The sequence below is a fragment of the Geotrypetes seraphini genome, chromosome 14 (assembly GCF_902459505.1).
Source record: "Geotrypetes seraphini chromosome 14, aGeoSer1.1, whole genome shotgun sequence".
NCBI lineage: Eukaryota > Metazoa > Chordata > Amphibia > Gymnophiona > Dermophiidae > Geotrypetes > Geotrypetes seraphini.
The window spans coordinates 24,208,777-24,223,675 of NC_047097.1; the positions used below are offsets into that span (position 1 = coordinate 24,208,777).

General features: G+C 40.2%; 1 protein-coding gene across 4 annotated transcripts in view; it reads left to right on the forward strand.

Annotated features, from left to right (window-relative positions):
- The window catches only part of PDE8A (phosphodiesterase 8A), a 237,476-nt gene that overhangs the window by 187,684 nt on the left and 34,893 nt on the right, over positions 1-14,899 (forward strand). For all 4 annotated transcript variants that reach the window (XM_033920337.1, XM_033920336.1, XM_033920333.1 and 1 more), the window contains 5 exons: positions 3,987-4,064; positions 7,393-7,463; positions 8,636-8,800; positions 11,609-11,657; positions 11,771-11,906. In XM_033920337.1, coding sequence (XP_033776228.1) covers positions 3,987-4,064; positions 7,393-7,463; positions 8,636-8,800; positions 11,609-11,657; positions 11,771-11,906 — 499 coding nt within the window. The remainder of the gene's footprint in view (positions 1-3,986; positions 4,065-7,392; positions 7,464-8,635; positions 8,801-11,608; positions 11,658-11,770; positions 11,907-14,899) is intronic.

Sequence of the window (14,899 nt, forward strand, 5' to 3'; positions counted from 1 at the left end):
GAATGGTTAAAAATGGGGTACCAGCTTATTAATGACTTCACAATGACATTTGCCCAATGTTGGAAGCCTATCATAGGCTGCACCCAAAGTCACAAACAATCACCGAATACAAGGAAATGCTGCAGATAATCTGAAAAAGCTATAAAACTAAAACCCTAAAGACAATCTTGTTGCTAATAATATCAAACCCAGTACCCAAAACGTAATTGGCTAACACCCTTGTTGCCTTTGGTGAGAATGTTTGGACTTTACTTAATATTGGAAAAAGTCAATATAATGGACACCAGTATGGACACAACTCACTGTGTGAGAGTGAAATGTGGGCCCAGGCAGTAACTCATAGATGACCAGCACCAGACAACAAGTCTAAATAAGAATTGCCCCATACATCATGTAGTCCAATCTTGTGAAATTAATTAATCCAAAATACTGTGTAAGTCTTGAACAAACATTCAAACCAACTGAAAGAAGGAGAAATAAAGACTAAATAAACTCCCAAAAACAAAAATATACATCAAAACCGTGAAAGTGCAGTGTGCTCACATAAAAGATTTCATTGAAAAATTATGTCCATCAATAAAGTGTACTTAGCTGAGTCCCGTTAAAAGTTCATGTCACCACTCAACAGTTTGTATCATAAATGTCGCCAGTACACACAGACCTCTGTGAACGGCATGTATCGAAATCAAATCGATCTACATAGGACAGAGATGGAAATCTGCAATTTTGGCAGCATGAACTAAACCAGGAGCTGATTTTGGAAGTGACCACAAGCTTTTAACATATAAGATCGAGGTAAAGCTCCGTAAGTAGAAGATCATTAGAAGTAAACCAAAATTCGATATTGAAAATATTCCACAAGATTATTGGATAAAATTAAACAGATTTGCCATTCTTGATACCGGAAATAGCCTGAATAATTATAGAATGACATCAAAACCATTAGTAACGAAGCTGGAAAACAATCCAGAAGAGGAAAGAAGCCAAGAAATCGCCTTGGATATCAGAAGAAACTAGGAAAGTAGCAGAACAAAGAGAACAAACAAAGCTTTCTGGTGATAGGGAAACTGTATTGCAATTGAATCAAGTGTTTCAACATCAAGCTCGGCAAGATAAGGAACGATATTTTAAGGATATATGTCAGAAAATTGAATTGGAGCATGTATACGGTTAAAAACCAGATTGGTTTATCAGGATGTTAAGAGATTGAGGCAAACATTCCAATCTCAATTGAGAATGCTTTAAGATGTCAATAGAATGATAATGAACTATCCAGAAAACATTAAAAAGAGATGGAAAGAATATATGGAAAAATTATACAAAGAAAGGAATGTGGCAAACATTGGGGAAATTGAAATGGACACGGATGCTGAAGAAGAAGCAGAAATTTTAAAAGAGGAGGTTAAAGTAGTAATTGAAGCATTGTCAAACAAGTCATCTGGCATCAATGGCATTCCAATTGAATTAATTAAAGACTCAGGCCTAGCTTCTAAAAAAAACGCATTAAAAAGCGACGGTCTGCTATTGCAGCCCATTCTGATAGCGAATTTAAAAAAGTAAGTCATTCTCCAAAAAGCGCTTATGTAAATGAGATTGGTGGAGAATAGCGAAGACTTGCTAAATTTGCATGTGCCCATTGCTGGTGATAGCGATGGGCGCACACGCAGAAAAATCCCCGAACCACAACAACAGCAGGAGAGATGTTCAATCTCTCCTGCTGCCAACCAACCAACCAACACCCCTCCCCCTCCCCTGCAGTGGGAGAGATGCCGATTCTCTCCTGCCACAAACAACCCCCTGCCCTGCCTAGTCAGTCATCTATGTGGCGGTAAAAGGAGGAGGGGGACATTCGAGGCAGGGGGTAGTTGGTCTTGGCTCTCACTCAACTGTGTCAACAGTTTTGGAAGGAAAAAATTTGGCCAACCGATTGGAGATCACTTTTTATACCTATACCGAAGAAAGGTGATGCAAAAGATTGCATGCCTGCAAAATATTGCTGAAAATAATACAATTAAGGTTACAATCATACGTTGAGCAAGAACTACCTGAAGTTCAGACTGGTTTCAGAAAAGGTCAAGGAACTAGAGACATTATTGCCAATATTAGATGGATATTGGAGAAGAGTAAAGAATATCAAAAGCCTGTATACTTTTGCTTCATTGATTTATAGCAAAGCTTTTGACTGTGTGGATCATGATAAACTATGTTACTATGAAGAACTCTAGTGCAAATGGGAATAGCAAAACATAATCCAGTTGATAAAGAGCCTCTGTGAAAATCAAGAAGCTGCAGTGAGAACTGAATATGGTAACATTGATTGGTTCCCAATAAAATGTGGTGTAAGGCAAAGATGCATTTTGTTGCCTATTTGTTTAATCTGGAAGAACAGTGTGTTGGTTTTAAAGTAGGTGGTCGAAATATAAACACACAACGCTCATTGCCAGTAGTAAAGAAGTCATGTTGTATCTGTTAAGAAAAATTAAAGCCAAAAGTCATAACATGGGACTAGAACTTAATATAAACAAAATAAAGATTATGAATAGGGAAAATGAGTTTGAAGGCGATAGAATAGAAGTTGTAAAAAGTTTTAATCCTTTGGGCTCTTTGGTAAACAAGGATGCAACTAGCAGTGAAGAAATACTCTACAGAATAGCAATCAGTTGCTCTATAATGAAGGCTCTTGACAAGTTGTTTAAAGGCAAGAAATAACAGTCAAAATGAAGTTCAAACTGGTCCATGCACTCATTTTCTCAGTGGTCAATTACTGATTTGAAAGCTGGACATAACAGAAACAAGACAGAAAGAGGATTGACACATTTGAACTCTGGTGCTGGAGGAGGATTCTGTGCTATTACACATGTTAAACCGCTAGAGACCTAAGTATTAACCCATAGTTGCTATCTGTCCGTACATTGCTCCACAATGCATGTATACTTAGCTGCTTTGAGAGGAGTTGTTCCCAAATGCATGTTTAGGTTAAGAGGAGGAAGAGGGTGCATGCAGCTGGCATTTTCATATCTATGCATATAATTTTTCTGCATGTAAAAATCTTCGAGAAGCGGTTGCAAAAGATCATGTGTACTTTGGAACCATTAGTAGATCAGCACATATAAATTGTTCTGAGAGAGTCTATCATAGACATTGACTGTTCAAGAATTGTCTAACGTTGACCACCTCTTATAGTCATTAGATACTCAGACCCTCAGAAATGCCACCATGATACTCAAATGTTATTTTATAGTATCTGGCTTTATGCATTCAGTCCTCACTGGGTCATTTAAATATCTTTGTAGTTAGATGCAATTCTATTATTCAATCTATCCAATATTTTCAAAGCTTTAATACTTAGGGCTCCTTTTATCAAGCCGTGCTAGCCGCTACCACCTCCTCTTGAGCAGGCGGTAGTTTTTCAGCCGCGCAGGGGTTAGCGCGTGATGAAAAGTCGCACGCGCTAACCCCGCTAGCGCGGCTTGATAAAAGGAGCCCTTAGCTTAAGTGGTCTGATTTCAGGGATTAATAAGCATTTCTGAGGGTCTGAGTATCTAATGAGTAAGGGAGAACGTTAAAAAGGTGGTCAGAGTTAGACTATTCTTGAACAGTCATACTTTGTAACCATGGCAGTTTTCAGGGTGAGGGTTCTTGCACCAAAGCAGGGAGTTTGCCAATTTTGCTTGAATTTCAGGCTTTGTGTTTGCATAAATAATCTTTTTTGTTGGTGTTAATCAGAGTAAAAGTGGGAAATTTTCTTTTTATCTTTGCCATTATGATTTTTCAATTTCTGGTTTTACCTTTAGTTAAATGTTGCCATGTATCTAAATACTGTCACTAGTTGTTTGCTCATCATTAGATATGTGTGGATTTTTGAAAGTGCCTAAAATTCCATGTATACAGATTTAATTATCCCTGTAACTAGTGCTTTTCTTTATGTATACTAGAATTCAATTAATTTCCTGTTAAAATTTGCTGTAATTTTATTCCTGTCACAGATATTCAGACTTGCAGACATAAAGACAGGAGGAAAGGTTCATTAGATGTTAGATCTACTACGTCAAGAGGGAGCGATGGTAAGTAGAATTAACTAATAAATGAGAACAGTACATTAGAGAATGACACGGGAAGCCGTAATGGGCCGCGGTTTGCTTGCGGGCCACAAAGACGCTACAGCCCGAGTCACTGCAGACACGGGAACAAAACTTTTCACCACCCACAAGAATGGTGAAAAGCTTTGTCCCTGTGGGTAAAAGCACCCCTCCTTCATTACCGTTATTAACCATCGACTCGTCTTCCAAGTTCCAGCGGCCATGTTGTCTTCTGTTCATCGCTGACTGACTCGCGCCATTCTGCTGTTGTCTCCGCCCCCTATAGTGTACCGGCGGTGACCTTTTTTTTTTGGACACTGTTTTGGCGGGTTACCCGCGGCTAGCCGCGGGTAACAACCACCGTGTCATTCTCTAGTGTGAATCGAGGTAACTGCCCAACAGAGCTCCGTTTCGATCCTTCTTCAGGGGCAGAAACGGTTTCACAACTTCCTTGCAGTCAAAGGTGGCACCTGATGAATAAGAAACATTCAATAACGCTGCAGAAATAGCAGCTTTACAACTTTCCTGCAGTTGGCGGTGGCGTCTATTCACTAAAATGATCAGGTTAAACTGCCTTTAGTTATTAGAGCAGTCGCCCAGTACTAAATTCTCATCAGTCCAGTAACAAATTCATTTCTAAGGTCTCCTTTTATCAAGTTGTGCTAGAGGGTTGTAGGCTGAGCTGGCACTCCTTGAGTTTTAGCCCAAGCTCTGACACTCCTTAAGTTCCTATGAGCATTGGAGCACTTACCTCGCTGGCCCATTCTAAAAACCTCTAGCACTACTTGATAAAAGAGGTGTGTGTGTGTGGAGGGGGTGTAAATGTTTTAAATATTTATAAAAATCAGTAATTTTATTGCTTATATGTATTCGGCCAGAAATTATAGGTAATCTCTCTAATGCCCATAGGAATTTAATGGGCATCGGAACGTTTGCTGCGTGGCAGCCGCTACCGTGTTATTGGATTGATGAGTACTGACGATACCCACTTCCTAGTGCTAACTTAAGCTTATGAGCATTCTCCGAGGACAGCAGGACAATTATTCTTAGTGATCCAGTAAAACCAAGTGAGATTTACTTAGATGGGAGTAATAACTGTGACTTGTTGAATTTCTTTCATTGTTATTAGAAGCTTTTTTTTTCTTTGTGGTGCCAGTCGGTGGGGCCTTCATAAAGTATTTCTTTAAAATTTTGACTACTGTCACTTGCCATATCTTTTAGCCTACCAGGTTCCTGTTCGGTTCAGATGCCATATAGCCTGTATTGTAGTGCTTAAGAGGAAACATCCTGGATTCACAGATATAGAGAATGATTTGCAGTCGGTGTTACTTTTTGACCAATACATGTGTACTTTTCTGTTGAACAGAATACAAATCTCTTTCAAGTGACAGAACCAGAATGCAGAGCAAACCGTAGTGTTAAGTGGATCACTGTTGGATTTTGTGCATCGTTTGCTCACTTCACATTTGTCTCCATAATTCTGTAGACTGATTGCCACCATGACTCATGCAGCTCATGTATTTAGTGGAGTCAAATTGATGAAATGTCATCCTTAGATTAACACAGCATGTCATTGAAGTAATCTTTGCAATGTTAATAGGATATGAGACATTAAATCAGTAGCACAACTCATGTGTTCTTCATTAAACATGATCCATGAACCATACGCACCGAGGCTTTTTAAAACTAGAGCAGTTTATTTTCTTGCTATGTATTTTCTCAAAATGTACAATATTCTTGATCTAAAATAAGTTTTATCTTACCCCCCTCCCTCTTTTACCAATCAGCTCAGTGCCGGCCAGCGCACTTAATGCTCTGCGCTGCTCTAACAGTTATAGAGTTCCTATGAGCGGCGGAGGAGTGCAGAGCATTCAGCATGCCGTCCAGCGCTAAAAACCTCTTGTGCGGTTTGTAAAAGGGGAGAAGTTAATGTGTTAAGCTGAAGAATTTGCAAACAATATGTACCTGGTTTAAAAATATGGACGTCAAGCTTGGTACGGATGTATGCATGTCTAGTTTCAGCTGTTGGAAACTTAAAATTGATTTTATAACAGGATGCCTATGTAAAAAGTCCAAACTGTGACTATTTTGTAAAGGCAATATAGGAAAAGGGATTTAGCATGTGCCTTTTCCGGTTATATCTCAAGGTGAACTACCTTTTGCTACAGAAGTTAATTGTCTGTCCCCAGAGGGCTCACAGTCTAGGTTTGTAATGGAGAGTTTAGTGACTTTCTCAAGATCTCAAGGAGCCTCAGTGGGATTTGAACACTGGTTTCCTTACGTCAGCTCACTGCTCTAACCATTAGGCTATTCTGTTTTAGCTCCTCAAACTTGGAACACTCTGCCTCTCTTTATTAGAAAAGAAAAAGATCTTATCACTTTTAAAAAACTTTTAAAAACATTTCTATATAATGATGCGTTTTCTAACTAATCTTCCAAGGCTATGATCATTTTTTCAAACCAACTTTTTATTTTTAATTTTTTTTTCTCTCCTCCCCCTTTTGTGTTTTTACCCCTTTTATGTTTTTTACTAGACTAAGATAATTGTAACTTTTTCCCCTTCCCCTTTGTGTATCCTGTTTGTCCCTAAATTATATTTATGAAGAAACCTTATTTGTTTTGATTTCGTTTGTCTTTTAATCTAATGTTTTTAAACTTTGTTAAAATTGTTTTAAGATTGTTTTAAGATTGATTGTTCCCTCATAAGTTGTTTTAAATTGTGCATCGCTTAGAATATTTTTTTATATAGGCGATTTATCAAATAAACGTGAACTTGAACTTGAACTTCAGGTGAATATGTGCCTTTATAAAATGGGCATCCAGATCCAGTCCAGATGCTGATCCACAAATTTATAACTGTTCTGAAACAGGGATAAAAAATGTACATGTAGTCAACCTAGTTTATAAAATGTACGCATCCTACTTCCACCTGCCCAAATCGCACCCCTGGAAATGCTTATGTACCTATTGTGTAAAGAGAGGAGCACGCTTTCCGTGTGTGTACTTTATATGTATACTTGCAGTCATGCAATTTTGTAAAAGACCTTCTCCAAGGACAAGCAAGCCATAGGCTCACATATGGGTGACATCATTCTCTGTGGATGACATCACCCATGTGTGAGAATAATTGTCCTGCTGTCCTCGGAGCCCATCTGCTAGAGGTAAGAACCTTTGCTTTTTCTGCATGTAAGTGAGCCTTACTTGTAGAACCATTTTCATAAAAGGACCCCTTGAGGTGTGTGGTACTAAACTGAAGTTTCTGGCACTGTTTCTTGAAGTCTTACTATATTACCCAATTCTGGTTTTTCTGCAGGTAGCTCACAAAGACGACACTCCTCAATGGCCAGGATACATTCTATGACTATTGAAGCACCTATAACCAAGGTCTAGTAAAATTATTTTCATTTTAGCCAAAGTAACCTTACTTTCTAGTCAGTGTGTACACTAATGGTACACTTTGGTATCAAGCAGTGCTAATGAATGTGGCAACTTACCGTACAGTATGTCTGTATAAAACTGTCCTACGTTAATATTTGTCTATCTATTTCAAAGGTGTCATTCTTAAAGCTGACTGTTAAATTTAGAAAATGATGTATACAGGCCCTAAATATAGGGTTTAAAAGTGAGTTTTCACAGCAGCCTGGAAATATACTGCTCAGAATTCAAGGCAGCTTGTCTAGTCAGATATGAAGGTTTTTCCCTCGTCACAAGTGATGTTTGATTCAAAATCTTGAAACTTTCAACACAGTTGTAGTGCAGAGAACTAATCGGACAACTGAGGAATGTAAACTGATACTAGCTTAGTGAAATTTCCTGGCACAATGTATCTAGCTATGGGGTTCCCCTTTTTAGAATCTTTGAAAGGGATAGCGGTGTTAGTTTGTTGTAACAAAACTGACACCTTATATGCTAACTAATTTATTGATATCAAAATTAAGGGATAGTCTCTTACAATATCAAGGACCAGAGTTCACTCATCAGATGCATCTGACCAAGTGGATTCTGGTCCTCAAATGTTCATGTCTCAATACCTCTTCGGTCAATTTCTTTTTTTAGTATCAACAGCAGAATAGAGGAGCAGAGATGCAATGAAGCAATTACTTCTCCTTTCCTCGCCCATGAATCACTCCTCCTTACCCCACCCAGTAACTTTTACCAATAGAGAAATGGTACTGTGAGATACACAGTATGCTTAATCCACATTGGGCGTAATTCTATAACAGAGTATGTCGCACCTAAAAAGGAACGTAGGCATCCACTTTCTTTTACAGAATACTAGATGACCAGATGAGTGCCTGATTGTAAACCGCTTTCAGGAAAGAATAACAAAAGGGAAGGGGGGCAAGCTTTCATTCACAATTACTACAAAGCCAACAGGCCAGCCTTTTACTTGGGTTTTATAGTGTTAAATATGAAGACTGACATGATTTTTATCATGTATTTTGTAAATTCCTGTCCTAGAAATGAAACATCTGAGTCTATGATGATTTTTAAAAAATTATTTCCCTTACTTTCAGGACTCAGTATGATTTCTGAAACTATCTATTTTAATGTAGGTAATAAATATTATAAATGCTGCACAAGAAAACAGCCCGATGCCTGTTGCAGAAGCCTTAGACCGAGTGCTGGAGATCCTGAGAACCACTGAGCTATACTCTCCACAGCTTGGGACAAAGGATGAAGATCCGCATACAAGTGACCTTGTCGGAGGTCTGATGTCAGTAAGTAAACCTCGTTTTATATTTACATAGCATTCTTCATCTACTCATGGTCACAAAATGTTTTGCAAACATGCTTGACAATTAAAAGTGCAGCCATTTTCTCATACGGAATAGAACTTCTAGCTATATAAGAGGTCAGGACAAATAAACTTATTGAGGCTGAAACAGCTCCTCCAAGAAACTTATTTATTCATTTTCACCTGGTTTTATGCATTAGGTAACTGTTCACTTGCATTTCTTTTTCCTTGTCTACAACATGTGCAAGTTTGTCTTACAAGTAATTCAACTAGTAAATGATCATGGGATATATTTCCAGAACTTTCTAGTGAAGGTTAATAGCATTCACTTGTGTATATGTAGAACGTCTCGCACTGTGAATACCCTGCAGCTGTTCTCCATTTTGTTTTCCACATTGGTTGCCACCACTGTCTTTGTATTTTTGGACTGTATTTTAACTATTTAGTTGCAAATGTTTAAATATTACTTAAACAGTTTTCCTCCTCGTCCCTCCAGTCTAGTCTGTGTATGTGGGTTTACCTTCCCCTGCCAGCAGATGGAGACTGAACCACTAGTTTGATGACATCACTCTTTGTGTCTCAGTCTCTAGCAGATATACAGTCTGTTGCTGACTTAGAGCTAGATCAGGGGTGTCAAAGTCCCACCTCGAGGGCCACAATCCAGTTGGGTTTTTAGGATTTCCACAATGAATATGCAAGAGATCTATTTGTATGCAGTGCTTTCATTGTATGCTAATAGATCTCGTGCATATTCATTGGAGAAATCCTGAAAACCCGACTGGATTGTGGCCCTCAAGGAGGGACTTGACACCCCTGTGCTAGATAAACTAAAGTCAGCGATAGTCACTAAACATGTTTTCACAACTTTAGCAACGATTGCTTTTACTGACACAGTACACAAAACGGCCCACCGTGTGTTTTTCCCCCTCGATCGCCCATTTCTGATTTGGCCATGCAAATTAGCTAAAACCCCATGCAGAGTAGCCAAGCGATTGATTCACCAACATTATACAGATCTATGGTGAGACCTCACCTGGAGTACTGTGTCCAGTTTTGGAGGCCACATTATCAAAAGGATGTGAAGAGAATGGAGTCGATCCAGAGAATGGCCACTAGGATGGTCTCAGGACTTAAAGACATCCCATATGAAGAACGTCTGACCAGACTGCGCTTATATTCTCTCAAGGAGCGCAGAGAAAGGGGGGACATGATAGAAACATTCAAATACATCACGGGTCGAATTGAGGTGGAGGAAGAAATCTTTTTTCTTACGGGTCCCACGGCGACAAGAGGGCATCCGCTAAAACTTAAGGGGGGAAGATTTCATGGTGACACCAGGAAATACTTCTTCACCGAACGGGTGATTGATCGATGGAATAAACTTTCACGCCAGGTGGTTGAGGCCAGTAGCGTACTTGATATCAAAAGTCGATGGGACAAACAGGTGGGGGTGCTACAAAGTTATGCATGAATGAGAGGGGTACACCAGGGAGGGAGGGTTCTTAAGTGGGCAGATTTGTTGGGCCACCGGCCCTCTTCTGCCATCATATTCTATGTTTTATGTTTTTATCACTTGGCTATTCCAGAAAAAAAGGGGCTTTTAGTGATCGGGAAAAGCCAACAAGTCTGCCTGTTTTGAGGGTGGCAGTTTCTAGAGGAAACTTCTTGAGCAGTTTCTAGAGGAAACTTCTTGAGCCCTTTCACTTGATGCTTTTTGCTGATTTTGCTGATGGAAGAAGCAAGACTACACAGCACAATGTGCATCAAAAAGCAGCAATAATCAAAAGTCCTTCTCCCTAAAGCCTTCTTTTACTAAGCTGCGGTAAACACTCACCTATGCTTACCATAACATAAAAGGCTTACCGTAAGACGCACTGAGGCATCTCATGTTAAGTTCCAACTGTGCGCTCACAAACAACACACTAAAAAAAGATGTTTTAGTTTTTCTGAGGGTGGGGGGGAAGGGAGCATTACTGCGCTAATTAGTTAATGCATCTGTATTGCCACACGCTAATGATCAGCATGTGAACCCTTAGGCCCTGATTCTGTATAGGACACCCGGGAGAGGTGTCCTATACAGAATCGGGCCTACACTAACCCCGATTCTATAACCGGCGTCCATGTTACAGACGCCGGTTAGAGAATAGGGTTAGATTAGATGCAGACGCTACACTTATCGCGGCAATTCGCTTAGATTTAATAGGCGAACCATCAAATTTTATTAAACTTGAAACTTGATAAGTATAGCGGCCACCTGTCCGATCGCCGGCAGGAGGGTGCCGAACCCCTCCTGCCGGAACGCCGCCCCCCCAAACTCACAATCGCCGGCAGGAGGGCGCCCAACCCCTCCTGCCGGAAAGCCGGATCCCCTCTGGCCCCCCCATGCTAACGACCTCCCCCCCCATGACTCCCCTAATTTCCCCCCCTACTAACCTCCCCCCAACTAACCTTTAAATGTTGGTCGGCTGGACGGGTCTTGCTGCCGTCCAGCCGACAGACCCGCCTCGTCGAAATGAGATGGACCCGCCCCTTCCCGGCCCATCCCCGCTAAGTCTAAGGCCTGATTGGCCCAGGCTCTAGAAGCCTGGACCAATCAGGCCTTAGGCAAAGTGGGTCCGCCCATCCCCACTAACCCTAAGGTATGATTGGCCCAGGCTCGTAGGCACCTGGGCCAATTAGGCCTTAGGATGAACCCCCGCGAATATCGGGAGAGTACTATACACTAAAGTTAGCAATTTTAAACTGAAAAAAATATGTGTAATAAATATTTTCTGTTTTTTTTCTTAAACAGGATGGTTTGCGAAGATTATCAGGCAATGAATATATGTTTTCATCAAAACGTAAGTTCTTATTTTGCAGAGTTCTGACTGCCTCTGGTGAGGAAAAATTAGCTATGTTTTGCAAAAAGCTATAAAAGTTTAATTTTTATTTTTCAATGTTTCTGATTTAACAGAAGCTCATCCTATTCCAAGTCATTTAATGTCTTCAGTCTCCCTTACTGACATCCCACCACGCATAGCACAAGCAATGGAAAATGAAGAAAACTGGGAATTTGATATATTTGAATTGGAGGCTGCAACTCATAAAAGGTTGGTTTTGTTGAATTGGTGTTGGAATTTCATTCATGAAACACCCATGTTTTGAACACTTGTTTTTGCTTTTAAAATAGTGAGTTCAGTTTTTTCATTAAAAACAAAATGTAGGCATTACTGGAAAGATTAAAATGACTAGATTTTAATCCCAACTATCTAAGAGAATAACTTTCAAAAGCAATTTATTCGGGTAAGCTCGATGGTGTTAACTTCAGAGGAAGAAAAGCAGGTACAAATCTCTATGACACTTTCCCTTGAAAGTTTTCAAAGGGAAGAATCATAAGAACATTAGAAAAGCTGCTGCTGGATCAGGCCATCACACCCAGCAGTCCGTTCATGCGGCGGCCCCCAGGTCAAAGACTAGAGCCCTAACCGAGACCAGCCCTACTTGCGTTCGTTCTGATTCAGCAGGAACTTGTCCAACCTTGTCTTGAATCCCTGGAGAGTGTTTTCCCTTATAACAGATTCCGGAAGAGCATTCCAGTTCTCTATCACTCTCTGGATGAAGAAGAACTTCCTTACGTTTGTGCGGAATCTATCCCCTTTTAACTTTAGAGAGTGCCCTCTCATTCTCGCCATCTTGGAGAGAGTGAACAACCTGTCTATATCTACTAAGTCTATTCCCTTCATTATCTTGAACGTTTTGATCATGTTCCCTCTCAGTCTCCTCTTTTCAAGGAAGAAGAGGCCCAGCTTCTCTAATCTCTCACTGTATGGCAACTCCTCCAACCCCTTAACCATTTTAGTCGCTCTTCTCTGGACCCTTTCAAGTAGTACTGTGTGCTTCTTCATGTACGGCGACCAGTGGATGCAGTATTCCAGGTGAGGGTGCACTATGGGTCGATATAGCGGCATGAAAACCTTCTCCGATCTGTTCGTGATCCCCTTTTTAATCATTCGTAGCATTCTGTTTGCCCTTTTCACTGCCGCTGCGCATTGCGCAGACAGCTTCATTGACTTGTCGACCAGTACTCCAAAGTCTCTTTCCTGGGGGGTCTCTCCAAGTACCGCCCTAGTCATCTTGTATTCGTGTATGGGATTTATGATACCGACATGCATTACCTTACACTTACCCACGTTGAACCTCATTTGCCATGTCGCTGCCCATTTCTCGAGTGTGTTTATGTCCTGTTGCAGGCCTTCACAATCCCCCTGCATCTTCACTACTCTGAATAACTTTGTATCGTCTGCAAATTTAATCATCTCACTCGTCGTACCCATTTCCAGATCATTTATGAATATGTTGAAGAGCACGAGTCCAAGTACCGAGCCCTGCGGCACCCCACTGGTGATGTTCTTCCAGTCCGAGTATTGTCCATTTACCCCCACTCTCTGTTTCCTATCCGCTAGCCAGTTTTTAATCCACATGAGGAATTTGGAACCAATTGCCTGTCCAGATAAGATCACAAGGCTCGCTGATGACCTTCTGGAAAACACTGAAGACACACCTCTTCAATTGAACAGCCCCCTCGGATTGCCTTCTCCTAGCTCCCCTTCCTAACTGCTGCTCCCCTGCTATCCCCCCTCCCCCCACGTCTCCTTCCTGTCTTTCTACGACTACCTATAAACTTTGTCCTATAATTTTATTGTGAACTAGTCTTTAAGCCCGTTACATTAACGGGTGCTAGAATAGATAAGTCTGTCTATCTTTCTTTCTTTCTCTCTCTCTCCTTGGCTGCTTTCTGTATGTGTTTCTGTCTCTCTCTCTCCTTGGCTGTCCACCACCACCCCTTGCCTGCTCCCCCTGTCCAGCAGTAGTGCTTTTTTTCTGTCTGTCTTTCTCTCTCCTTGACCCCTGTGTCTGTCTGCCTTTATTTTTTTCTGTCTTTCTCCTTGGCCGCTGTCTGTCTGTCTTTCTTTATTTTACTTTCTCTCCTTGGCCGCTGTATGGCTGTATGTCTGTCTTTTTTTGCTGTCTGTCTCCTTGGTTCCCTCTCAGTCTGTCTTTTTATATTTCTGTCTCTCTCTCTCCTTGGCCGCTATCTGTTAGTTAGGCAGAGCATGTTTAAAGTTTAGCTCTGCATACGCATTTGTTGATTTTCACAAGTCTGTCTTGTCTCGTGAGTTTCTTTACGATCAGTATCTCAGATCTCATTTCTTGCTCTATTAACTCTCTCGGGTGTACTTTCCTTTTACAAAATGGTGTTCTTTTCTTTTTTTTTTTTTTTAAATCTTTATTCCTTTTTATTTCTTTCAACAAGTGTACAGTATTATTACAATTAATTTACATAACACACTTGGCATTCTTAAATAATATTATTATACATGTTTTTATTCCCCCCCACCTCCCACCCTTTTCCATATCAATAAAATATTCCTTCCAAATTTATATATAATTATACATCCCTTTTTGATAATACAATTAATCTGACATGAAATCTGTCCCTCCCCCCCCCCCATCCTTCTTCCTCAAACACTTTAAACATTTTATTATACCCAGTAATGCACAACAATAAGTATCCCATCCTATTACATATATCTCCTTATTTTTCATAACAACATATTTCCAATATTTTTCCCTCCCTATCCCTCCCATCCCATCCCATCCCATTTCTATATATTATCCCCTAAGGAAAAAGAATAAACTTTACTCGTTATAATATTCAATTAATGGTCTCCATACCTCTTGAAATCTTTTAAAATACCCCCTCTGTATCGCAAGAAATCTTTCCATCTTATACATATGACAAACTGAGTTCCACCAAAAATTACAATTCAGTCTAGAACAGTCTTTCCAATTTGTTGTTATCTGTTAAATTCCCACTCCCGTAAGAATAAACAATAATTTATTGTTTGCTGCAGATATTTGGCATTTGGCCCTCATACACATTCCAAAAATCACTGTGTCATAGGATAAAGCCACATGACTCTCCATCAACATATTAACTTGATCCCATATTGATATCCAAAATGCCTGAATACATGGACAATAAAATAAAAGATGGTCTAGAGTTCCAACTTCAATTTTACAATGCCAGCATCTATTAGAC